Source organism: Meleagris gallopavo, chromosome 3 (genome assembly GCF_000146605.3).
Source record: "Meleagris gallopavo isolate NT-WF06-2002-E0010 breed Aviagen turkey brand Nicholas breeding stock chromosome 3, Turkey_5.1, whole genome shotgun sequence".
Classification (NCBI taxonomy): Eukaryota; Metazoa; Chordata; class Aves; order Galliformes; family Phasianidae; genus Meleagris; species Meleagris gallopavo.
In genome coordinates, this window is record NC_015013.2 from 60,037,552 (window position 1) to 60,063,365 (window position 25,814).

The 25,814-nt window shown below is 42.4% G+C and overlaps 1 protein-coding gene across 4 annotated transcripts in view; it reads left to right on the plus strand.

Moving 5' to 3' along the window:
* The first annotated feature begins 207 nt into the window (after positions 1–207).
* The window catches only part of TRIM55 (tripartite motif containing 55), a 36,184-nt gene continuing 10,577 nt past the window's right edge, over positions 208–25,814 (plus strand). Inside the window, exons 1-10 of one of the 4 annotated variants that reach the window (XM_010709003.3) lie at positions 208–543; positions 958–1,130; positions 8,183–8,348; positions 10,182–10,277; positions 14,185–14,418; positions 15,427–15,449; positions 15,550–15,674; positions 17,703–17,929; positions 19,953–20,228; positions 22,388–22,475. In XM_010709003.3, the coding sequence (XP_010707305.1) occupies positions 355–543; positions 958–1,130; positions 8,183–8,348; positions 10,182–10,277; positions 14,185–14,418; positions 15,427–15,449; positions 15,550–15,674; positions 17,703–17,929; positions 19,953–20,228; positions 22,388–22,475 (1,597 nt within the window). In that variant the 5' untranslated portion in view covers positions 208–354. The remainder of the gene's footprint in view (positions 544–957; positions 1,131–8,182; positions 8,349–10,181; positions 10,278–14,184; positions 14,419–15,426; positions 15,450–15,549; positions 15,675–17,702; positions 17,930–19,952; positions 20,229–22,387; positions 22,476–25,814) is intronic. The other 3 variants (XM_010709004.3, XM_010709002.3, XM_003205085.4) reach the window with 3 other exon arrangements.

Below are 25,814 nucleotides of genomic sequence, written 5' to 3' on the forward strand. Positions count from 1 at the left end.
CCCTGTGAAGATAAGGGCTGCTCAAATGGTGCACGCTTATCACTCGGCTGCTCCCAGGGGTGAAGGCTGCCATGTGTGAGTGAGGAGAGCCAGGGCTTGGCCACTGCCCCCCCCAGCCCCTAGAGCTGTCACCTGTCCCAGCCTATCCTTCTCTCACAGCTTATATGGGCACAGCAGAATGGCATCTCGTGACGCCGTGCTGCTAAAAACAGCCCCGGCTCCCTCCGGCCCCTCGTTCAAACAATGTCCTCCAGTGAGCGAAGCCCAGAGAGCCTCTGATCACACCGGAGCCTTGGATTTATTTCAAGGAAAATTCACCCGGAAACTGAGCAGTGACACCGTGATCCTGAGCATATGCCCCTGGAAAAGCTAGGGATGAGCACCTCTCTGGGCTACAAGTCCTTCTCCAAAGAGCAACAGACCATGGATAACCTGGAGAAGCAGCTGATCTGCCCCATCTGTTTGGAGATGTTCACCAAGCCGGTGGTCATCCTGCCCTGCCAGCATAACCTGTGCAGGAAATGTGCCAGTGATATTTTCCAGGTAGGTCCACTCCCGTGGAAAGCTCTGAAGATTATGGCAGCACTCAGTTGAATGAATGGAAAAGCCGAGTATCACCCGGCTCAGTTGATTGCTTTTCATAGATGTTGAGGCTGGGGGGGCTGCCCTGGTGCTTTTGAAGGAGCTGCATTATCTCTAGCACAGATAATTGCAGCACTGTGAGCCTCATCCAAATGGCTTCAGCAGTTTCTCCAAGTAGACCTTTAGATATTTGCTTTGAATGGCTTGACTTAGAGTTCATTGGGCTAGTAGGGCAGAAGAGGGAGAGAGACGTGCCCTGATTTCATCAGATTTTGGTCTGTCATGCGCCAAAAACGATGCCTTGTTGTCAAAATACATTTTGTAAAGCTGCATGTGGCCTTACTCACCTCTTCTTGTGCTGCTTGGCAAGAACAGGCCTCGAACCCCTACCTGCCCACCAGGGGAGGCACAACCGTGGCTTCGGGAGGCCGGTTTCGCTGTCCTTCCTGCAGGCATGAAGTGGTCCTTGACCGGCATGGTGTGTATGGGCTGCAGAGGAACCTGCTGGTGGAGAACATCATTGATATATACAAGCAGGAGTCCACAAGGTAACAAGTGAACTAGTACTCTTCATGGGAGATCTGCCACAAAAGCAGACACCACTAGGGTTGCTGTGCTGTCCTTCTGGTCTTTCTGTTTGTCAGGCAGGAGGTTTATTTGTTAATTTTTCTCTTAGAAATACAGAAAAGGGTTGTGTTGCTGTGCATGCCTGCCTGCTTGCTGTGCAATTAAGTCAGTTCTGAAAGCGGTATCCAGATAGATGCTGGATTTCCTTGCTTCCACTTACAGAAGACAACTGTCATTTTCATTCCCTTGAGCAGTACTTATCCGTAGTCAACAAGGGTATTCTCATGAATGAGGGAAAAGTAGCTAGATTCATGTTGTTTATTTTATAAGCTATTCAAACAAACATATTTCTCTTTAACTTGTGTGTTCACATGCTAAAGGAATTGGATTTCAAGTCTTATTAGAAAATCCTAAGGAATAAACAAGGAGATAGCTGAATTGCACTCAGAAAATACCCTGGATCATAACATTACATTAAAACGCAATAAAAAATCTCAACTTCTGTCAGCTTGGGACAGGAACACATAAAATCGAGTCTTATTTAGGATTCCATAGAAATGTAGGAACAGCTAGAAATAATATGTATCAGAGCTAAATGGTTATGTATTAGAATCCCAGGGCAGAGGAACGGGTTAGTCCCAGACCACTAAGCAAGCAGCTCTGACCCAGGGACACAGCCTGTTGTCACCAGCATGCACCTGTAGGGACAGGTTTGTAAGGCAGGGTATTTATACACCTGAAGGAAGGTATAATCCTGGCCTCCTCCCACAATCAGCTGGGCTTTGCAGGGATAACAGTGGTGATATCACTGGAGCAGGTGGATTCAAGCACTGGACCCAGCTCCTTGGGTGACTTAGGGCACTTCTACCTTCCTCCAGCACAGAGATTGTTTTGGAGCACAGCAGTGGCTTTGGCTACTCCTGGCTGTTTAAGTCCTCACAGAACAGTTGTAGCTGCACAAGGATTTGAGCTCCAAAACACTGGAGAGCACAAAGTTGGCTTAAAATTGTCCTTTCTGCTGCCCTTAGCACTCCGTGGCCAGGGAAGGTCATCTATCCTCATGTGTGTCATTGACATCCAAGTATTATTTGAGTCAGGAAAATATCTGAGGAAATGAATCAGCAGAGTGGTGGATTTTGCACTCAACCAAATAAGCTGGACACTTATGGTCTCATGTCTTATATTTCTTTTTCCAACTCAGGGGTTGTATTAAATTAAAAAAAAAATATATGAAAATTTCAGCTCAGTGTTGCTATGTATTTCATGGGCAAACAGAACCAATTTCAGTTAAATGGAAATGTAAGGGATTTAGTAGATTTTTGAAAATTCTTCTAAAATGAAATCATAGAATGACCACTAAGATCACCTAGTCCAATCATCAACCCATAGCCACCATGACTACTAAACCATGTCACTTAATGCCACATCTGCACACTTCTTGAACACCTCCTGGGACAGTGACTCCACCACCTCTCCAGGCAGCCTGTTCCAGTGCCTCACCACACTCTGAGAGGAATTTTGTCCTAATACCCAACCTGAACCTACCCTGGCATAACTGAAGGCCATTACCTCTTGTCCTATTGCTGTTACATGGAAAAAAAAGCTAACCCCCACCTTGCCACAATCTCCTTTCAAGCAACTGAAGAGAACAAAAATACAACATCATAAATAAAAGGGGAGAACAGGAAAAAATATAATCACGAATCATGTATTTGCATAGATACCTGTCTAGAACCCCTGTTTGCTTAATCTTTTCAGGTGTTTATTTAACCTCCACGAACGTCCTCAGAATTAAAATAATTATCAGGGGTTACATAGCAGCAACAATGCATAACAGCATTATCTAAACTATTTGGCACTTTGTAGGCTTCAGCTGCTTATCTCCCTCTGCCTAAAATTCCTCAGGCTCCCATTGGTTGTGTGAGCAAGATCTGCCACTGCTTTACCCTGTATTGTCCCACTGAAACAAAAAAGTTAAAGGAAATCGGGTCTTCTTTCTTTTCTATCAGTTTCTTTCAGTATGAGGGTTGGTTCTGGCAGAGGTACATAGGAAGGAAGAGGTGTCACCTTTGTTTCTTTCCAGGACAGCCCTTCAGACTGGAAGCTCCTGTAACTTCCAGAAAAGGACCCTCTTTCCCAAGATATTCCTGCTGGTACAATTCACCATAACAACTGCACATGCTAGAACAGTGCCAGTTCCCAACTGCTTTTGCATCAGCTGAGGAGAGGGGTTGAAATACAAATAAGGAGCAAGCTTTGTCTCCTGCTTAGGCAAAAATAATTTATCTCAAAAATATACATTTTTTGTCCTAATTTTAGTTTCTGTATGAATTAAGGCATTTTTCTTTCAAAAATAAAAGCTGAGGGAGGAGTTGTGCCATCAGATGGGGAGGCTCTACCAAAGCTCTCACAGGCAGCCCATCTTATTACAAAAAATTACATCACTTTTTTGTCTTTTATCATACTGCACATCAGACTCCAGCCGATGACGGCATAACCTGTTGCCCGATTTAGTATCTATTAGCAAGAGAAGGGGAAAAATATTCAAGCAGGATGTGACTCCTGCAAAACTTTAAAGGAGAGTAAAGTGCTGAATCCAACAGAAATAAGGTTAACTAAAAAATTACTCCAGTGTTTGAAAGCCTTTAGACTGCTGATCACCTGAACTTTCTGAGGAGCTTCAGGGCGCCTGCTGCTGCCAGGAAAGGGTAGCTGCAGGAGGCTGCAGCTCCTCACAGTCTCTCCTGCCTCTAATGAGCTTGAGCTCAGCCAGCTATTCCTGAACAAAGGGTGCTTTGGTCTCTCCGCTGGATCCAGCTCCAGGATTTGTAGAATGTTCCTCCCTTGCACCTACAAGGGACAGTACTAGGTGAAGGCTGGCCCTGCTGTGCATAGGTGGAGCAGCAGATGCAGCACAGCAGGAGCCAGGAGCCATGCAGAGAGCAGAGTGTGTGGGCTCTGTAGCACTGGGGATCCACAGCAGGGCAGCACCACCAGGTGCTGACACCTCAGAGGCCTCATCTCAAGCTCCCAGGGGAGGCTGTGGCTCTCCAGTATAGGCTGTGGGAATTCATAGGCTCTCAGATAGGCTGGACCTGGGAGATGGACAGGTGTTACGCACTAGAGAGGGTCAGTCACAGCGCAAGGATGCTACAAGAGGAGCCCCACACATTGCACAGCAAAAGAGATTAGTATAGAGATCACCTGGATCTTCTCCAAGGCTCCATGGAAAGAAAGCTCCTCCTCAACTTCACCAGTGGTTTGCTTGGGTAGGAATTCACAGTAGTGATGCATATGTATGCCACTCCAATCTTCAAGAAGCGTGGGGAGGAGAATCCAGGGAATTACAGTCTGATCAGCTTTACACCAACGTCTAGAAAGATGTTGGAGCAATCTCTCCTGAAATGCCTTTTCAGAATCTAAAAGATAAGAAGGTGATCAGAAGTAGTCAATGTGGATTTATGAAGTGCAATTCATGCCTGACCAACCCAATAGCCGTTTGCAAAGAGATGACAAACTCAGTGAACAAGAGAGCAGTGGGTGTGGTTTATTTAGATTTTCAACACTGTCTCTCATAATGTCCTCATTGACAAATTGATGAAATAATGTCTAGAGTGGACAGCGGACAGTGAGGTGGACTAAAAACTGGCTGAATTGCCAAATCAGCAGGTTATGAGGAGCAGCACAAAGTCAGGTGGAGACCAGACATGCACGGTGTAGCTAGAGGTTGATACTGGGGCCAGTGCAGTTTAATACTGTCATTAATGACCTGGACAATTGGGCAGGAGTTTACCACTAGCAGATCGGCAGGTGATACAGAACTGTGAGGAGTGGTTTGTACACTAAGTGGCTGCTCTTCCTATCAGAAGGATAAATGGTTAGAGACATGGGACAGCAGGAGTTTCATTTAGTTCAACAAAGGGAAGTGCCCAGGATGCTAGGGGATGTATGCAATGGGAGTGGAATTGTTTTAAGTCTGTGCCATTTAGGCCTGACTTGGTGAATAGGTTAATATATACAATAGCATGTTTTATTCAAGATAGGCAATTTTGCTGTCAGGCTCAGCTGAATTCACTTTTAAGTGAGAAAGGAATGCGAGTATGAGGTCATAAATGTCACTGTAGATGTAAATCTGCATAAATCCACTTCTACATATCAATTTATTAATGTCAGTTTTGCTAAGGTCTTACTATATCTTTAATTAGAATACACTCCTTTGTGACTCCAGTAGCTTTGAAATTCTTCACCAAATTATAGAATCACAGAATGATTGAGATTGGAGGGCACCTCTGGGTCCGTCTGGCCTAACCCATGCTAAAGCAGGGACACCCAGAGCAGGTTACCCAGGCCCACAACCAGGGCACCACTGCACAGAGCCTGTCTCCATCCTCTTTGCATCCTCCCTTCAGGTATCTGGAGATATTAATGAGATCCCTGTAAGCCTCTTCATCTCCAGCCTGAGCAATCTCAGATGTCTCAGCCTCTCCTTACAAGAGAGGTGCTCCAATCCCTTTCTCATCTTCATGGCCCTTTGTTGGACGCTCTCTTATAGTGTGGAGCCCAGAACTGGACACTACTCCAAGTATGGCCTCTCCAGTGCTGAGAACCCTCCTCTCCATAGAAAATGCACAAGACCTGCACATTAAGGCCCAAATCCAGTTTTAATGGGAAAGAATAAGTCTGTGTTATTCAAATGCAAGCTTAGCATCTCAAAGAGCAGAGCCAGAGAACAAGAACACAGAGCTATTAGGCTGTTAAAGCTACCTGCTAATTGTGGTCACAACCACATCTATGATGAATCTATTCTCCAAGAAAAGCTATGTGTCATTTTCCTACTGTCTACTTTTTAATCTTCCATTTCAGAAGCAGACGCTGATTCACACTTAGGAGCTGCATTTCAGCTGCTGCTACACTGACATATACATAGTAGATCTCCTCTGAAAACATCCGTCCTTTTGCAAAGCCTCAGAAGCAGGCTGTAAATGTGTTCACCTCTAGGCTTCTGTCACTGCCTTCAGGGCCTGACGAGTTCAGAGAGTTCTGCCAGGTTTCTTCCAGCTCCTCGCGGTATCTTTGAAGGCTGGCTACTTCTGGCCAGACTTGCTTGACACCATTGCCCTGTGCTATGTGTCTGTCTTTCATGCAAGTGGCAGGGCTCCAGTGTCAAATAACATTCTAGTCATTTCTGGCCTTGTAAACATTTTCAGGAAGAACAGCTATTTCAGGCTTAATTAATCGCACTGATATTCATTGTCTTTTATTACTCTAACGTGGGCCCTTGCACTATCCAGCAACATGGATATTTTAGGGGGTTTTTGCAGTCATTTGCAAACAACCTAAAGCATACAGAGACACGCCTTTTTTGACTAGTGTTGTTATGGTGCTTGATTTGACACACTGTGGGCCTTATGTAAACGTGCTAAAAATCTGTCCCAAATAATACAAGCTTCCTTTGGAAAGGTCCTTCTTGTTTTATTTTTGTAAATCGTATTATACTGAAGATCACAGGTTCTTCCTATAAATCCCTTCAATCTCAGTGCTCTCTTGAAATTAAAAAAACAAAGGCATGAGACTTTCTTTATTGCTTGATCTTTTTTACACTCATTTAATTGATCACATTCCATTCAATTTTTTCTTAAGATTAGAAGAGAAAACCTGTACTTTGTTACTAAAAAATAAGTTCCATGTCTGCTCTACCAAGCTATATGAAAAACTCTGCTATAATATAATCTAAAATAATGATCTTTACACTTTTTTTTAACTTTCAGTAGAATGAATGACAGGTTACCTCCTTGCAAAAATGGTCTAAAAAACACAGAAAAAAGCTTCCATTTAGAATGCCATTAAATTCTGTAGTTTCTGGAAGTATTTCTGACCAAGGATGATGACATATTTCTATGTTGTCATTGCTCCACTTGCTACAGGTGAGTCATAGTTCTCCATCCAGGCATTAGGTTATAATGAATAATACTGAAAAGATTTCACACTGCCACAGTAGAAGCTGCAACCTTTGGAGGTTTGGATCCCCAGGCACACTCCCTCCATCACTCTGCTACTCCCATCCAGTACCACACTGCCACACACTTATGTGCACAGGCTTAGAAAAGCATCAGCCTGCCCATACAGACTGGGACAGAGCTTTCTCTTACACTGGGCATGTCAGTTAAGTAGCTTATTAAAGGAAGTTCAACTAAGTTGGTTCCTGTAATAGCAGGAATTGACTAGTGTGTACATGGCTGCATTATTTTGGTGAAGAGAAGATCAGAACTGAAACAGTGAGTCTCTCACTGCCACTCCACAGTGGCTGGTAGAATCAAAATAGCTACTGCTAAAAAGCTCAACAATGTACAGGATATAGAATCATAGAATCTTCTGAGCTGGAAAAGACCTTGGGGATCACCAAGTCCAAACATCTAGACACATGCTGCACAGCTAAAATTAGTTTGTGTGAGACCTTATTTTGATTGCTGGCATGGTGTAAAGGCTGCAGGGACTCCATCCCATTTGATACTAGCAGACTTGACGTGGACTTCAGAAGGACTGTTAGCAGAAATCATAGATGGTACACAAAGGCCCATTGACACCTACTCTATTTAGCTCCGTAGCAGCTTTGCTGTTTCAAGGCCAAGTACCCAATATTTTGCATGATGAATTCTAAAGGAATTATGTATGTTTCCTATTTCAGTCAAATGATGGGCAACATACTGACTAAAGTACATAGGTAGTCTAAGACCAATCTTAGTGAGGTTATTTACTTTTTTAAATATTGAGTGAGAACTCAGTCACACTCCCAGTTCAAATCGCAATATGAAGTCACATTACTATATTCTTCTCACATCCTATCATGTCAGGATCTTAACTGGTATCTCTGTCTATTTAGTCATCCTTTGTGACAGGTCTAAATATACTACAAGTATTCAGCTCAGCCTCAGACACTGCTGTGTAATTGTACCCTACGTCATGTTGATACCCTCAGTATTATCATCAGAAACTTAGGAGACCAAGTTTGTTTTAAACTTACTCTCTTTTGCAGGCCTGAAAGAAAGTGTGACTTGCCAATGTGTGAAGAGCATGAAGATGAGAGAATCAATATCTATTGTTTGAACTGTGAAATACCCACCTGCTCCTTGTGCAAAGTCTTTGGTGCCCACAAAGACTGTCAGGTTGCTCCTCTCACAAACGTTTATCAGCAACAGAAGGTAAATATCTTTTTGTTTCTTACTATCTCCAGCAACTGAAGGGATCATCAACAGGAAGGTATTCCCATGAGCTTCCTGCAAGTTTCCAGAGTGGCCTGAGGGTGCCTTTTTCATTCCTGTTTGTGAGTAAAGGGCTCACACAAATCTGTTCAAACTGTTTAAGAGTACAGAGAAATAAATCTATGAGAAATCACACAGAATGTTGATATGACGTCTCAATTTTTCTTAGTACAATGACTACACATTTTACACCAAGATTTAACATGAAGCTGAGGATCTCCCTTTGGGGGTTCCTAATCTCTTTTTTTCATTACTCTTAGAACAATAAGTATGATTGCCAGCACATGATGGAAAGAGAACAGACCATTACAAATCAAACTGCTATCTATCATGCACTTTTGCCTTTAAGCATCTGTTACAAAAAAGAAAAAAATAAGTGAAAAACCTCTGTCTGCAACTGAATGCAGGAATATTCAATAGTTGGTAGCACAGGAAGTACCGAACATCCTCTGCCCTTGCTGTCACCAGTAAAATATTTGTTTATTTTTAATACAGTATTAATTTAAAACCTGACTCACTGGGTTATCCTCATGAGATAAACAGCTCATTTTTCTGGAGGGCCCTGGTGGGCCAAGCAATCAGACAGACCAAGTTTGCAGTCCCAGTCTCCAACTTTGTCACATGATGTTTGTGTGTGAAAACTACAAATGAGAAGTCGCTTTAGAAAAGCATTCTTTTTGATCAAAAAAGGAGAGAGAAGGGAAGAAGTTTCTTGGATACAATCCATGCCCTCAATCACTCTCTTTCCATAGAAATTTGCAAGCAGTGGTTTCTTTCCCACTGTGCCTGTGGAATGGGGCTCTCATGCTCAAGGCTGAATGTGTAATCCAGAGGCTGAGGGATGTATGCTTCAAAGGACCCCTTACAAAGCTGGAGAGGCCATAGACATCTTTGTCTTTACAGCTAGATTACTACATCAGTATGCCAAGGGCTCCTTGTCCTCCTCTGAACCCTCAGTAAGTTCTCTAGAGAGTAGCTTCCTCCTCTAAAGACATCTCAGAGTCATCCCCATCTCCACACTTCCCTCCTCTCACTTGTGGCAGGGATTTTCCTTCTTCCTCCACGCAGAGGTCTCTGCCTCACCATTTCCAGCTCCTTTCTCCCTCCACATTTTTCCTTTCCATCACACAGCAGAGCCCTCCACCTTCCCACTGGTCTGGTCTCCGTGAGAGGGTTCCACTGTATGCCTTGTGCCTGTGACTCTGTCTCCCTTTTCTCCCCCTTTTCTTCCTTACTTTCTGAGCACAGCTGCCAGCTCCACTGCCCTCATGGCAGAACTTCCATGGTACCCGTGGTCCCTACAGGTCCATGGACCGCCTTTTCTCCAGGCCTGAGACCTACAGTCCTCAGGGAAATACCACAGTGGTGTGGCTGGATCCAGAAAATTGAATAAAACAATCTCTCAAAAGACAGAAATTCTTCTCTGTCAACAAGCCCAAATGAATGTTTGAGAGTTCTTGAAGCATAGTGCTTTAGATAAAAGCATCTATAAGAACCTCCTAGAAGAAAGTGCTTCCTCCTCTCCAAATCACAGCTTATTCTCCACTTTCAAAATGCCAGTGTTTTGATTGTTGTAGGAAAGGAAACAAACGTCAAAGCGCTCCAGTTTTCCACGGTTCTGGTGAAAAATGCAGCTAACACCTTAGTATGGCTCATTCATCACACGCTCCCCAGTTTTACATGGGCCACTCCAAAATGGGATGGTGGATGGCTGGCTTCCAGAGCCCCCAGAGTGTCTAACACCCTCTCTCCTGCTCTCTCCTCACTACCAAGTCCGAGCTGAGTGACGGCATCGCAGTCCTGGTGGGCAGCAATGACAGAGTGCAAGGGATAGTCACGCAGCTGGAGGAGACCTGCAAGACAGTTGAAGTAAGTATCATTCCTCCTCATGCAGTTATGTTAGTGTGGATTTGCAGCTTTTAAACTGGTGGTAGTGATCACTCTACTAGACCTCACTTTACCCAGGTGGGTTCCCATATCATTTTGAAAAACCTGTGGCTTTATGTAGTACCAGTTGTAGTGCCTCATCTAAAAAATGTGTCTTGCTCAGCCCCCTGCCCCTGGCACTGATCCTGTGGCTGAAGACAAAGAGTAAAAGTAATCCACATCAGCGTGTCTTGCTCAGCGTTCTTAGTTGCATGGATTACAACCCAAGTTAAAAACGGATCCAAAAAACACTGTGAGCTCTCAGTTCAGATGCTAAAGCTGTAGAAGACCAATATTAGTCTAAGATTTCACTGATTCTGGGAAGAACCTTATTCTCAGACACATGGGTAGCCACAGCATAGCTTCCAGCTATGGTTTAGTGAACTCTCTATTTGGCTATTTTGTTCCTAGTGTAGTAGTTTTTTAATACATGTGTGCAGTCCTTTAAGGAATCTTGTGTTGCTCTTGGGTGGGATGAGCTTGGGCTCTTACTGTGAATTTGTATTTTCTGGTAAAGGTCTTCCTCTGATACAGCTGGAATTAGTTTTGTGTCATTCAGTAACAGAAGTGGCCTTAATTTCTTCCAAGATGTGTGTACCAGTGAAGCAAATGTAAATTTCAGTTCTGACCAATTTGAGCATCACAGAGTAATAGGCTGAAAGCAGCTCATATGAATTGATTTAATGATCAGAGTTTGTGAAGCATCTGGTGAAAGAGTCGTATCCCTCTCAGTCCAATTAGAATTCTATTGGCACATCAGAGCTGGAGCAGAAATGGAAACTAGAGTGAAATAGAAGATAATCCAAGATGTATAGATTCTAAATGATAAGAAAAATTGATTCTATAATCTATGTACACAATTGCAGTAGGCTCCTGTTTCCTCAGAGCACAAAAAGAAGAGAAAGTGTCCAAGCTTAGTTCAGAGAACATAAAACCATTAGCCCAAATAAATGAGAGAGTGTTAGCAGCAGAGTCAGAACTTTGTAGTCAGGAAGCTTTCACACTGTAAGGATGAAATTGGCTGCTATCAGGACTTTGCAGACAGAAACAAGCCTTTCAAGTGGGTTAACTGCAGAAATTTGAATGATTCAAAAGCAAGAGCTCATACTCGTTTCAGTTGAACTAGCTGATACAGAAACAAAACTTCAATCATCATCTGAAGTATGGAGAAAACACTGTGCTAAAAATATTTTTAAAAATACAACAGTTTTGAAACTAGATTCTTCAGAATTATCCACTCAGCTTAAAGCCTAACCTTTAAACTCGGAGCCCAAAGAAAGTGCAGCCATTTTACCTTCAGATTTTCTAAGAAGCTTTTCACCTTTAAAGTCAGAGATGGAAGAAAATAGATCTTAGAGCTTACCTTGGCACTTCCATGTTATATTTCAAGCAAATCACATTTCCTACCACGCAACAGCTTTGTCTGAATTGACATCAGTTTGTCCTTGAAGTTGAAAAGCTACAGCTGGAGCTGAGAAATGCGCACACATTGAAGTAGCACTCATAATCCAGGATTGTCTCTTCCTTTACTTAAAGCTTTGCAGAGAACAATGTCTGCTCCAGCAGAAAGTACATGATCATTTTTCTTTCAGCTGGAGAAAGCAATAGCCTACTGTTCTATGTTCAGCTATTACTCCTATCCAAACCTAAAAAAAAAAAGCAAAACAATTTTTAAAAAAGTATCTGGTTAATAATTGTATAGCTTTTAATGGATGGAAAAGTAGACCAAGTTCACATATTATGCTGAAGGGAAAAAAAAAAAAAGCAGAAGAAAAATAGTGGAAAATGACAAGAAATAATTAAATAGTGTTTAGCTCTGTAAAAAATAAAGAGTCAGATAATAAAGGAAAAATTACATTGATTCTTTTCAATGTTAATAGCAGTGACAAGTCAATACAGATAGTTCAGAACAAGCAGTGTTCTGCTCGTGCTCCCAGAACTCTGCACTGTTCGTGCTCAGTGACAAGGACTCCTTCCTTTCTCCTGTAGCTGTGCTTTAAAAAGCAAAAAGGCTAAGATGTTTTTAGAATGAGAAGTCATGTCTTTATTAACCTTTTTTATTACTCTGAATCTGATTAGGATAATTCCGTCAAACAGAAACTTAATATGGAAACATTTTATACAGAAAAGAAAAACAAATATTTCAGCATTTGCTGTTAGTTTTGCATTCTAACATACAAGGTTCACAACTCTGTAATGTCTGCTGGCAGAAAATAATACGTATTAAAGCTTAGAAATAGGGAGGGACTTCTCAGGGCACTCTGTCTCTCTTCTTCCCTGAGCACTTGTCCTGTATCAGATGTCGAAGACAGCACACACCTGTCCTTAAATTAAGGTTGTTTTACAAGTGATCTGGGTGACATTTAGAGGAGGTCATTGTAGACTGAAACAGAGTCTGGAGCAAGAGGAAATGCAGGAAACAGAGGGAGAAAGAGAGGAAAGAAGTGAAAGAGGAGAGGAAGGTTTTCTGAGGTCTGAACAATAGAACAACACCCGGCTTCCTTATCCCCACCCTACAATTCATCAGTCAGAGAAGTTTCTTGGAAGTGCCAAGGACTTCCACAAGGGCAGGACTTGGGCAGGACAACCACATGAGTTTTAAGATAGGAGTGTCTGTTTAGCCAAGTCTTCCTCACTGGAATCAGAAGTGGATATTAGGGGCCATGCAACAACATCTGTATTTGTTCCTCACCCTGCAGCACATACTGTGGTGTTTGGCCACCCATCTGTCTTCAGAAGGGCTTCTCCTTTGAACAATACAGAGCAGATTATTGCCAGCTCTTAGGAAAGAGTTCTGGTTAAAAATTAAGAAAAAAGTGTGGCCAAATGCTGCAAATAATCAGTCTTACAAGCTCCAAAAGTACTGTGGGGATGTTAATAACCCTGTGCTGCCAGGATCTCAGTTTTATGCCTTCAGGGATGGAGATGAGGAATTGATTCAGCCTCAGTTCCTAGGAAAGAGATTAAAGTAACCACCCCCATCCACAACCAGGTATAACCACAATAAAGACATGCCCGTCTGTGTGCCCTGGGGCCCAGAGATGAATCAAGTACTTGGTAGACCTCAGACATTACAGATAACCTGTCCCTGCTTTCCTCTGCGTAAATCCTCCCATGCAAGTGCAGTGTGTTCTTGTTAGAGAGTGCTCAGTGAAGCAGTCATCAAACCCTTTCTAACTGAAATGCAGTGTGTTGTCTGAGAAGAAGGACAGGAAAAGTGCCTCAGAAAACGATGTGAAAATCAATGCCTGAAGGTAGGGTTGGAACCTGATTCCTCCTCCTTGTCTTTGTGCTTTTGTCACACAGCATTTTTTTGCACTACCTCTCCCTCATTCAGCGCATGGTAAATGGGATATAATGGACACCTGCTGTCAAAACAGAGTCTGAAAGGGCTGATGTAAAAATCAGGCCTAAGCAAGAAAGTTCCAGGTAGAAAAAGAAAATTCTCCAGAACTGCTTTGAGATGGATATTTCCTTTAAAAAACATTCTGTTCGTGCAAATGAACACAGCTGCTACTATGGCGATTTTTTTTTTACTTTTCCTGCAGGCTTTGAAGTATCACTACAGACATCATAAATACCTTTCACAGTTCTTTAGTGGGCTGACAAGTTATACAATAACCTGTTTGGGGGCTTTCAGTGGTTTGAAATCCAGAGTTTGAGAACAGTTTTAAAACTTTTGTTCCAATAGCTTGAACTTCGAAAATTATGAAAGTCTCCAGGGTCATTCAGAATCCTTTGCACTGCTCAAAAAGAGGAATTTCTTTGATGAAAATGCTTCCAAGTAACTGTAAAAATAGAAACTCTTTTAAGAACATAACATGTTTAACATAAACCAAATGATTCACAGGAATGCAGCAGACGACAGAAGGAGCAGCTGTGTGAAAAATTTGATTATCTCTATTCTGTACTGGAAGAAAGAAAAAATGAGATGACACAAATAATCACTAGAACCCAGGAGGAGAAACTGGAACATGTCCGCTCCCTGATGAAGAAGTATGCGGATCATTTGGAAGCTGTCTCTAAGCTGGTTGAGTCAGGAATCCAGTTCATGGAAGAACCAGAAATGGCCGTGTTTTTGCAGGTACAAAGTCTATAAGCAGAGGCAGAAGAAGAGTGATGTTTACTGAAGTACTATGTAAGCATTTCTGAATTTTAGGCACATCCAGAATTTGGTCAACTTTGAATGAATTCTCATACAAACTCATTTTAAAACTTACATCAGTGCAGACTAGGCCTCTCACAAATAGTATCCAAATGAAGGGCGAGTATTTGCCATTTGCACCAAAGTATACTATCCTGTATAAAGGCTTTGTGTTCCCAGGGGAAACAGGAATTTCAATATTTTTCTATATGTTTTTATTTTCTCACCCCTCAAATACAAAGAGAGATTTCTGTGATTTAGAGATTTCAGTTGCACAGTAACAATGACGAACTTTCTAGGATTACATGTAGATACTGTAAGTCCAGTTTTAATGCCTTTACTTCAAAACTTCTATATTTTTATAATATGAGCTCAGAACAGACGGTTAGGAAACCATTGGTAGCCTTTTCCCTGGATTCATTGGTGAAGAATTTCTGTCCTGCAGTGTTACAGTTCCTCTGTATTAAAGGCTGAAAAATTCTTTTCCAAAAGGAAAGCAAGAACAAAAAGCGTACTTTTATCAAATAATTGCTGTTGAAGAGCACAATATTCTTTCAAGACAAATAAAGTTATATGGCTCCAGATGTATGCCCTCAATAATGTTGTAAAAGATGTTGTAACGGGAGGTTGTAACAGAACAATTGCTTTTCACTACAAATGCACACACACGCACACACACACACAAAAAAAAAGCAAAAATATTTCTATTTCATTTTTGTAAATATTTTGTAAATATTTGTTGTCAGATTTTAATTAAAGTCTTCAATGAACTGAGGAGATTACTCAAGTTTAGAAGTCTGATCTCATTCACAGACTTCATTACTAATTTTTGAGATCCATATTAATGCGTCTAGAAGCAGCTAGTGTAAAAATTACATCTCAATGTATAATATATCTCAAAAAATTGAACTGTTTAAGAAGTCAGTTGTTTTCTTTTTGTTTCCACAGAATGCAAAAACATTGCTCCAAAAGTAAGTATTCAAACTTGAGACACTTGATTTTTTATAATAAATTACAGATTGCAAATTTATCTGCAAATCCAAATGCAAATAACCAATCCCTCTGTTTTAGAATTACTGAAGCATCTAAAGGATTTCAGATGGAAAAAATAGAAGATGGGTATGAAAATATGAACCAATTCACAGTGAACCTCAGTAGAGAAGAAAAGATAATAAGAGAAATTGATTTTGACAGAGGTATGTCATTTATTTCACCTAAATAGTTGTCTTAAATTGCAGTTGTATGTAATCTAAATGATGATTAAGAACACTTGAATCAGATATTTCTTTCATCCCAAGGTGTAACTGGACCATTTTGTATCCATTATAATAAAAAAATAAAGCATCACAGCTGAAAATCACATAATCTGTTTGCACCATGAATTTTACTTCTTATGTAGCCTCAAGACTTCCCTAAGAGCACGATCTTTACTCAATCTTCCCTCATGTGAAGGAATAAAAAAAATTAAGCACTTATCTCAGTCTGTGCAGTACTTTTTCCCACCCAAAGGATGCCATTATTTTATGGCTTATCTTCTATCAAAAATCATTAAAGAAATAGAATGTTTCCTACTGAAAGAAATTAGAAAAGATGTACCTTTTTAATTTGTAATAATAGAGAAAAGCAACAGAAGTGTGATGGAAATTCAGGATCGCAGTTATAGAAGGAAGCAAAGATTGTCATAATCTTTCATACATTTAACATCTTGTTGCATGATTTGTTGTGACATCATGACTAAACATACGTCATAGGTCTATGAGCCCAATGCAAAGTTGCAATTCTGCATTTATCAAGGTAGCCTGAAATCTACGCTCACCTATGCTTTACTTTACAGAGTAAGCCACAAGAAATTAATGGATACAAATGCTTCAAAAAAGCAGATCTCTCCTATTAAAAGGCCTCATCTCTTCTACTAATGATCATCTGGATATCTCTAATTCTGTGGCTAGTGCTGGGTTATGTTAATACATTTACATTTACCTCTACTACAGTTAAATCCTATAGACTGTAAATCCTGAGACTCAGTGAAATGGCACCCATCACTTGCTCCCACGCCACAACTTACACTAACTTCAGTGTGTGTGGCTGGTCCCAATAAGAGCACCTGTATGGGATGGGATGAGATCCATGAACTAGCTTTACTTGGCACGGGAGACATAGCATAGCGGGATAGCAGCCATGGCCACCAGTCAGCAGCACAGCAGGTGTCATCTCGCAGAGCCATGAACCTCCAGGGATTTATGCTGTGAGGGACAATCCCTGAGTATAACCTCACGTCCTGTTTGTCCCTGTGATCAGCCACAGCTGCCACGTCCCTGCCATCCATGTGTGTCTGCCAAGATCATGACCTCGTGCTCTCTGCCATGTGATAGAGAATGTGACACCCACCTCTTGGGGACAAGGCGTTAGTAAGGCCCTTGGGAATCAGGACTTCAGACCTGCTGCAGTCAATCAGGTCATCTGCTTCTAAAGGATGTGGAAGTAGAGATTCAGGAGTGTTGTTTGCAGTTGTATTTCTGCAATACAAGAGTGTTATTTGATTTGCAGATCTACATTGCTTATACAGGTTCAGGCAGAACCACAAGCTGTGCAAAATGCATAGCCAATTTGTGGGCTAATGCATCTATCTCAGATTATTATACTCTGAAGTACTGGGATGTCTCTGAGCAGCACCCTGTGTTTGTGAGGATGAATAACATGATTATGCAAAACCAAACACATTGTTAGAGAGCTGTCTCTGGAAAAGAGCCCAACCACAAACGCTGACAGTAGGCTGTGTCGTAGGATGTAAAACCATGATTTGACAAAGTTTAACAGCCTGGTTTTAGGGAAGTTGGTATCCTAAACCTCCACAGTTTACAAAGCAATGGGTTGCTCTGGGTTTAAGACTTTAAAACATGTATGTGGAATGTGCTTCCCACTGCAAGGCTCTGCGGCAGTGACCCATGCAGGCTCCTCATTTCTGCCAGGGAGGTGGATGAGCAGCAGCTTTGCTGTGCAGCTGTAAATAGCTTTATCATTACACAGGGTAGCCAAGGCATTGAAGGCCAAATTGGACAGGGCCCTGGACATTCTGAACTAGTTGGTTGGCAACCCTGTCCATGGCAAGGGAGTTGGAAATGAATGGTTTTTAAGGCCCTTTCTAAGCCAAGCCATTCTGTGGTTCCTTAATTGTGTATCTTCACGTGTTGCTCAGCCCTCTCCTTCTACATTTGTCTCATTAGAGGAGGAGGCAGAAGAGGAAGAGGAGGAGACGGTAGAAGGGGAAGATCTGGATGAAGTCCACACAGAATCATCAGGAGAGGAGGGGGAGGAAGAAGAGAAGGAGGAAGAGGAAGGAGCTGAGAGAGCAGCACAGTCATCTCAGCAGGACCCTGAACCGCAGAGTGCAGTGGGTGAGCCCCCAGCCGAACCTGTCCCAGTGCCGCTGCCCGCTACCCCGGCTGGCCAGGTAACCACCCCCATGGCCCCGCTGCCCTGCCAGCTCTGCTGAGTAGCCTGGCAGAGCCAGAGCCCCACTCCTGCAGCACCAGGGAGTCCCTGCACTGAAGAGCAAGGCTGCTTATTGCCCTTTCACACATACACACAGCTGTACCCTGTCCTCTCGGCCTGCGTGTATATCATGTGATGGGCAAAAAATTACCTTGCTATATAAACCAGAATATATGTGGGTTACATAATATATAAATAAAAGAGATTCAATTTGGGAGTTAAACGCATTATAATGGATGTTCTGCTTGCTGCCTCCTGTGTTTTAACTCAGACTAACTGTTATAAATGAAACAGTTGATAAAATATTTATGCTAAGAGAATTTGGCATTCCCTGTGGATTCAGTGAGCTTTCCACCATTGGCTTTCAGATCATGCTTCTAATTTCTTTACTGGGAATGACGTTTACCTTCTTCTCTGCTCTGGTTGTCCTCAGGCTATCATCTAGGAGGATGCAGGTGTATCGTAGACCAAACCAAAGAGGAAGCTGCCTTTAACCTAGCAGTGATACAGTCAGGCAACAAACAGATTCAGGGTGTAAATAATTCAGGCCAACACTTTTCCTTAAGGAATGCTATTAGAATGAGACCATAATTGCTGCATATTCTAAAAGACTACTTAAAAATATTTATATTTTGTACACCAGGTTATCTGCCCATAGATACAATTAGTTAGCAAGTTCTGCTCTTACGCAGCTTTTCCGGTGGAGCTGCTGAGTGGTTAAAGGCTGCTCTGATGATATTTGAAGAGGTCAATGTGAAAACAAGAGAGCAAGTGATGAATTGTTGACTATAGCAAGCTTCCCACATAAAACAAAGAGGAAAAAAATTGCTGTAGATTCATTCTTACTTTGATTTAAAAGCACACATGAATTTGCACCAGTTGTGTAAAGATGCTTTTAAATCAGGTTTTATTGATTTGACTGCAGTTTGTCTTCTGAGGATTTGCACTGATATCACTAAACCTGTGTAGCATAACTGATATGCAAACAAAAAGTAGGTGTAAGCAAGTCTGCCCACTAATATCAAATCCATCACTTCTAAGGCTAAAATGGAAAAGGGGTGGCATGCTGCTGTAGCAATTGTAAATTCCATTATGACTTGGTCAGACATGGAGTCTGACATGGCATGTGGCACTGCAGTGCACGGGATATATGTTTCTCAGCTTTTGTCTTCTGGTGTGAGAAAGGCACAGTTGAAATGCAGTAGTTATAGCACTCTCAGTGAGCCCTGAGAACTTGGTGTGAGCAGACCACTGCAGCTCTTATAGCTGCTCCTCTTCCCAGCACAGAAGAACTGAGGTTGGCTGTTGTATTGACATGATAGTGGGACCGGGAGAATGTTTCTCTCTGGTGTCTTTATATCCTCTTTATCTGACTGCTTATATCAAGAGATTTGCTGCCAAATGCTTTGCTTCATCCAAAACCCAGCACCTACACCTACTATTTGTGCCTGGTGCCAGCCAATGGGGCTCTTAAACAGGGTATCTTATGTTTTCAGAATCGGATTGGGTTTTTATCTGTGTATGGGATGAAATGCAGTAATTAATTAAGAACCTGTAATTTGCCAGGCAGCTGTATTTCTGTACTGGCCGGCCACTGGACAGTGTATTTGAGATATGGTGCCTTCTCTTCTTGTGCCCATTGTTGTTGCCACATGCCTCAGTTCACTTCCAGAAGTTTATTCCTGGCATGGAAATAGATTTAAAATGAGGCTCAAGCATAGATTAAGGAACCACTTGCCCCTTCCCAGCTAATTTAGCCCTTCTATTTTAGCTTTTGGTAACTTACATTCTTTGCCATATCTGTGTTATTCGAACTCTGGTTGCTTTTGCTTCATTTGATTGCAATTCTTTGAGACCCTATATTAGGACAAATGTATTCCTTGCAGAAAGGTGTAACAAACAGGGCATGCAGAGAAACCTTGGCTACAGCAGGAAGGTAACGTGGTGCACTCTGCTTCTTCTTTTTATCTGTCCTGCTTAAGGATGGGGTTGTGACACCAAGTGGTTCTCAACAGACTGCAGAGTCTGACAGTCAAGTGCCACCTGCAGCAGAAACCATCGATCCCTTGTTTTACCCTAGCTGGTATAAGGCTCAGCCACGGCCAGCAAGCAGTCCAAGCTCAGCCCCAGAGAGTGAGCTGGGGAAAGTTTCTCCGGTAACGAGTGCAAAGAAGGCAGAAGCCTCTGAAGTGCCAGCAGTGGAGGAGAGCGCACCAGGGAGTGGTAAGGAAAGTAATGCCACTGCGGAGACATCCAAGGTCAGTGCCACCGAGGTCAGCCCAGAGGGTTGTGATGCGCCGCAAGGCGGGAGCGGCAGCTGCTAAGGAAAACCTGACCTCATTTTCTTCTGCATGTTAAGAATAATCAGAGAAATATGGAAACGGCCCAGATGGTCATTTTGGCCAATCCCCTGGATTTACAGATGATTGGAGGATATGACAGGCTGTTTGTCAGCTGCAGAGCAGCATGCCAGCAGTTGTTTGTGCTTAGCTGCCAATGGACCTAATCGGAGTGGCTTATGCACGAGCTGCCAGAAGAGCTATGATGGCTCTGCCCATAGATGCTTGCATGTGTTAGTAGCTGACAAATCCCATGCACAAGATTACTCTTGTCACCTGTTGGAAGCCTATGTGCATCTTGTGTACACCAGCGGATAAGCAGCTGTGGCTTGGCTTTGCCTTTTGCAGCTTGGTGGCTGCAGGTGGGGTGTACAGCTTTTCCCTGCAAACACTAAATGCCTTCTTGTGTGCTTGAATGGCTCTCAGTAAGCTGTATGATTTACTGGGTTCAGGTCTATTGCAGGGGGTTTCCTCTGTGAGTTCTTGTGACTTGATTAAAGGAGAGCATGATGGTAATATATTCTAGTTCTGTGTTGGACCGCCAGCAGCATGATGAGATAACAGAGATTAATGTGTTGGGCTATGAGAGGTTGTTTCCCTTAAAAGAACAATATTAGAGTGGGGATAACCTGAATTTGAACATTATTTCTTCTGCATTTGTGTGTAAACGTCTAATGAGTCAAAGACTCAAGAACCAGAGCTGAGGGGGCTGCATGGGAAGCATTTGCACATCACACCTGCTCCTGCTCTAGTGGGATGACCAGCCCATCAGCAGCACACTAAATCAGACCGTCCCAATTTGCAGAAGTCAGATTCAAGCTGTATGGTTTAACAAAGACATTACCTGCATGTATGTGATGGTAGGAGAGTCTGTGTGTGCATGCAGAAAAGCACAAGCGGGCAGTAAATACTTCAGTGCTGTTTCATTAAATGTTAGAGTTGACCACTCAGCATACATGAACAGCCCTAAGATAATAAACCATCATGTGATGGGCAAAAAGTTAGAACTCTGTTGGCTGAAAGCTTTATGTAGTGACACTTGAATTTGGTGGAAGTATTGTCGTGACTTCAGCTGTAACAAGAGCAAAAACTGACCTACAAATTCCAGTAGCTATTTTTCAAAGTCAGGTTTTGATATATAAAAAATACACATTTAAAAATTATCAAATCACAATGACCTTATCTTCTTAAGTATATTCCAAATGATCTGGCAAAAGAAGGTAAATTCACAATTTGCTGGTGCTGTTTCTTCTTATCAGTTCCACAAATGAACAGGATCACAAACTTCAGCAGAGACAGGTGAAGTCCTTACTGGATAATTACCCAGAGTGTTGTCTGACTCTGGTACTCTTCTTTGGGTCCAGATTTACCAGCAGGAAGTAAAGGAACAAAACTAGTGCTTGGTATGGCCAACTTTCTGGAAAAGGGTTGCTGTGGCTTTCGGTCACATGCAGCAGCAGTGCAGTATGCCCAGCTCCCCTCATGGCCAAGTACAGGGTGTGAAAACAGGCAAGTGGGAAAGATGCCAGTGCCTGTGGCTGTGTGGATTTGTGGGTGCTGTCCCTTGATATTTTCTAGGATTGTGAGTGACACTGACATTTGGGGAGAAGAATGCTGAGAATAGTGCGTGGTTCTGGGAACTGTGGAAGAACTGAAGAGGGGATTGTCCCTGGGCTGGAGGCATGGGAAAAAATGGAAAAGCAGAGGGAGCGAAAGGGTGCAGAGTGTTCTGAGGAATAGAAAGGAGTGAGCAAGCTAAGTTGGTAGCAGAGTGATACCATGGCCAGAGTCATAGATCTGAGCTGGATTGTGCATCACAAGCAAAATGGCCACTGTTCCATGTCAGTTGTCATTTTCTAGTGAACATTCACTTTGTTTCCTTCCTGAGTGTGACTTTTGCACAACCAACTCTCAAATGACAGTATTATTTATTTATTTACTGCCCTGATTGATGTTCCCTATGCCACTGTTTTTACCTCCTTACTCCAATTAAAGAGTGTTAAGGAAAAATGCTTAGTGGTAAAGACAAGTTCATGTTATGACAACACTGGTGAAGCATTCTTCTTATTTTCTCACAGGAGTTAGCATTCTGCATATCACTTTTGGCATTTCTTATCATACTACACCATCTTTGGAATCTGATTCAATACATTTATTCTTTAATGGGTAGGAAATATTTCATTTTACTGTTAACTAACAGTTCAAATAGTGTCTCTGGTGATGTTCCTCTATGGTCTTAAAGGAAGTTTTCCCCTTTTTCCCCCATCTGAAAACATCATGCTACTTCATAATTCAAACTGCCTAAGACATTTCTTCCTCGCACCTTCCAAATGCCACCCTTCAGCTTACTCCTGCATGGTTGAACATTGCATCTCCCTGGTTCAAAATGGAAAGAGAAATGTATGTCCTCCGGTTTGTGGGCTTGTATTTCAATTGCTGTTCAGCTGACCAGCAGGATGGAGACCCTGAAGTTTGACAGGAGATGTGCAGAGCCAAGCTTGTTAAATCTAACAAATGGGGAAGTAAAACATCGGGAAAGAAAGAAAGCTGAATAATTCTGCTGCTGGTACTTGCGCTGTGAGCAATCTGTCCCCTCCTGGCAGCAGAGCCCAGGCTATCCCCTTGGAGCACTGCTGTGGGGACCTGATGCCACAGCCCATACAGTATACCTTGCAGTGGAGGACTCCTTGCCAGTTCTTTTTTTCTACAAAAAAGGCATCCAAAGCCACCTCTCCCGTGTTCCTAGGCACACAGGAGGCCTCACTCGAAGGAGAAGAAGACTTGGGCCTGCACTGATGCATGGCAGCAGGCAACAGCACCACTCAGTCTCACCAGACACACTAGATGGGACTGCTGCCCTACTGCACAGACACCTATGGCTGTGTGTGTGCTTTTAAATATCTGTGCTTTAACAACTGATATCTTGGATAGGAGCTTAAGGGCTAGAATTTGTACTCCCAGGTTTTCAGCCAACATGTCAAGGCTGGATGTGGCTCTGGGCATCCTGGTTTAGTGGTTGGTGACCCTGCCTCCGACAGGGAGGTTGAAACTAGATGATCTCTGAGGTCCTTTTCAACCCAGGCCATTCTATGATTCTATTATTCTATCATTCTATTGTTCTATGATTTATGTCATAAATAGAGGAGCTGATTCCAAAACATCAGTTCCAGGGCAGATTATGAATACTCTGACTCCTCTTCCTTTTTTTTCTTTTTTCCCAAGTAGATCTAAACTAAGGAGTCTGTTATATACTGAGGCACAGCAAAGCATGATTAGTACTTTTTTTTCCCCCCTCGTAGGAAAAGCCTTTTTCCCTTAGATTGCAGTAATTAGAGAGGAAATACCTACAAGACCAAGGACTAGGAACTTCACCTGGCAATGAAGTTGTCCTGAATACAACGAATGTAAACTGAACTTTAACTATTTCATAACTTCTCTTCTGGAGAAGTTCCTCTCTCAGAGCCAGTGTCCATGGTTTAGTTTTTCCAGCTCCAAATTCACACCCTCCTTAGGTAAGCTGTGTATTTATATTCCATTTCTGAAGTGATACGACTGATCTGCAGAGAATTCTGAGTTGCCACTCATGCATTCAATCTTATTTACTGAAGATGAAAGGCATCTAACACAAAGCAGTAGTAGTTACCTTGAGTGTTCACTCTAATGACAGAGAAATGCAGTTTTGGTCTATTATTCAATACAAAAATGATTGTTTTTCCATGCTCATTTTCTGTAATTCACTTTAAGCACTGTACAATATAACAATATGGTACAGTGCCTCTATGAGAAATGTTAGATTTCTGTTCAGATTTTACATGCAAAGATTCTGGCACTGTGACTGAAGTCCACCTCTCCTAAAAATAAAGAAAGAAAAAAAAAGGAGGGGAAAAATAATCTACCATCTATGCTTTATCTGCATAAGTTATGTAAAAAGATGCTCTGTCTGGTGGTAATTTGAATTTGAAAAGCATCGGACACTGTGAATCTCAATTAAATTTACGGAGCATCGTTTAATTTTCATTTATTTGTGTTTGGTTTTGAAAATTTGTTATATTATTACAAGAGGGCACAGAGCTTGTTTGTACTCCTGGGGAATCAGGCATGCAAACAGCATTATGCTCTTTTTTTCCTTTCTCTTTCTTTTTTAATTCAAAATACCTTTTGAAATTAAAAATAGACCAGTGCAGAAAGCTCTCCATTTCTACCATTTGAGACCTCTTTCTGTATAGTCTCTGGTGACAGCTTTATGATTTATTTAATCATGAAATAGAAAGGAGGTGAGGGAGAAAGACATTTTGGTCTCAGACTCTATTTGCATCAAAATGATCTGCTTCCCCACGTGCAGTGCGGTGGCTGTTCAGTCAAGTTATGTGTCTTTATCTGTCGTGTGGAGTATCGGGTCCCTGCCCTTTTCGTTTTTGTGTGATAAGCCCCTGAAAGCCAAATAACAAAACTACTGGAAATAAAAATGCTAATGACATTTAATGATGATAATAATAGTAATAGTAATATAAATCTGCAGAACTATTGTAAAAGCACTGTATACTTTATTTCCAGGCTATTTCAGCAGAAAGCCCTGATAGGGTTTTCCATGTTTTTCAGCAGCAAGAAGCCAGATCCTCACAAATTTCTTTTTTTAAGGGCACTTCACTATGAGAGATGACATTGCTGACTGTTCCCCCATAGCACAGGAGGGCTCGGGACAGAGGAGCAGAGGGTGCAGCCCGCAGGCGGTTGGCTTCCTGGGTCTGGGGAAGGGCAGCATTAGGTGATTCAGGGTGAAGGATATAGAAATCTCAGCCTTACAGAGACACTTCCCACTCCAGGGAGTGAAAAGTTAGGGGCATAGTCACCGTGGGCTGCTTCTGCAGCTAATGGAGAAAGAGAGGCATTGCCAGTGAGAGGCATCTTGCTAAGAACAGCCACTGCGCTCTTGGCACCCTCTTCACATCCATCAGCGGAGACGGAGGTGACACTGCTCCTAACCCAGGTGTCTCTGCTCAGCGTCTGATGTTAGGGGGATGTTTTGAAGCAAATCTGAGCTGCTGCAGTGACAGACAGGAGTGAAAGATTGGAAGATGGGGTGGGAACAGATCCACGCGCTGCCTTGCCTCTGTGGGGAGTCATGTAGTAGGGAGAATGACACAGGCATTAACAAGCAGCCCTCTCGGTGCACAGGAGACTTAGATCTTAGAGTCCAAACAAAAACAAGGAAGCTTAGAGATGGTGTGTGTGACAGGTAACAGGGAGGTGAAACTAGCCTTTACTGAGTCTTAAATCGTCTCCTTGTCTTCAGTCTGAGAAAACTAAGTGCTAAGTGGAATAGGGAGAAAAGTGCACATTTTGTCATTAAACTTAAGAAACTCCTTCAACAGCTTGATGTTTCAGAACTCAGATGTGTGCTTTGTGTTCATTATACCTGGAGGATGCTACCAGTGGCATGCAGGTGTGGAGGCTTTAGGCATGTGAAGAACAGTGTGTCTGTTTTATAAACACCTGTGGCACCCA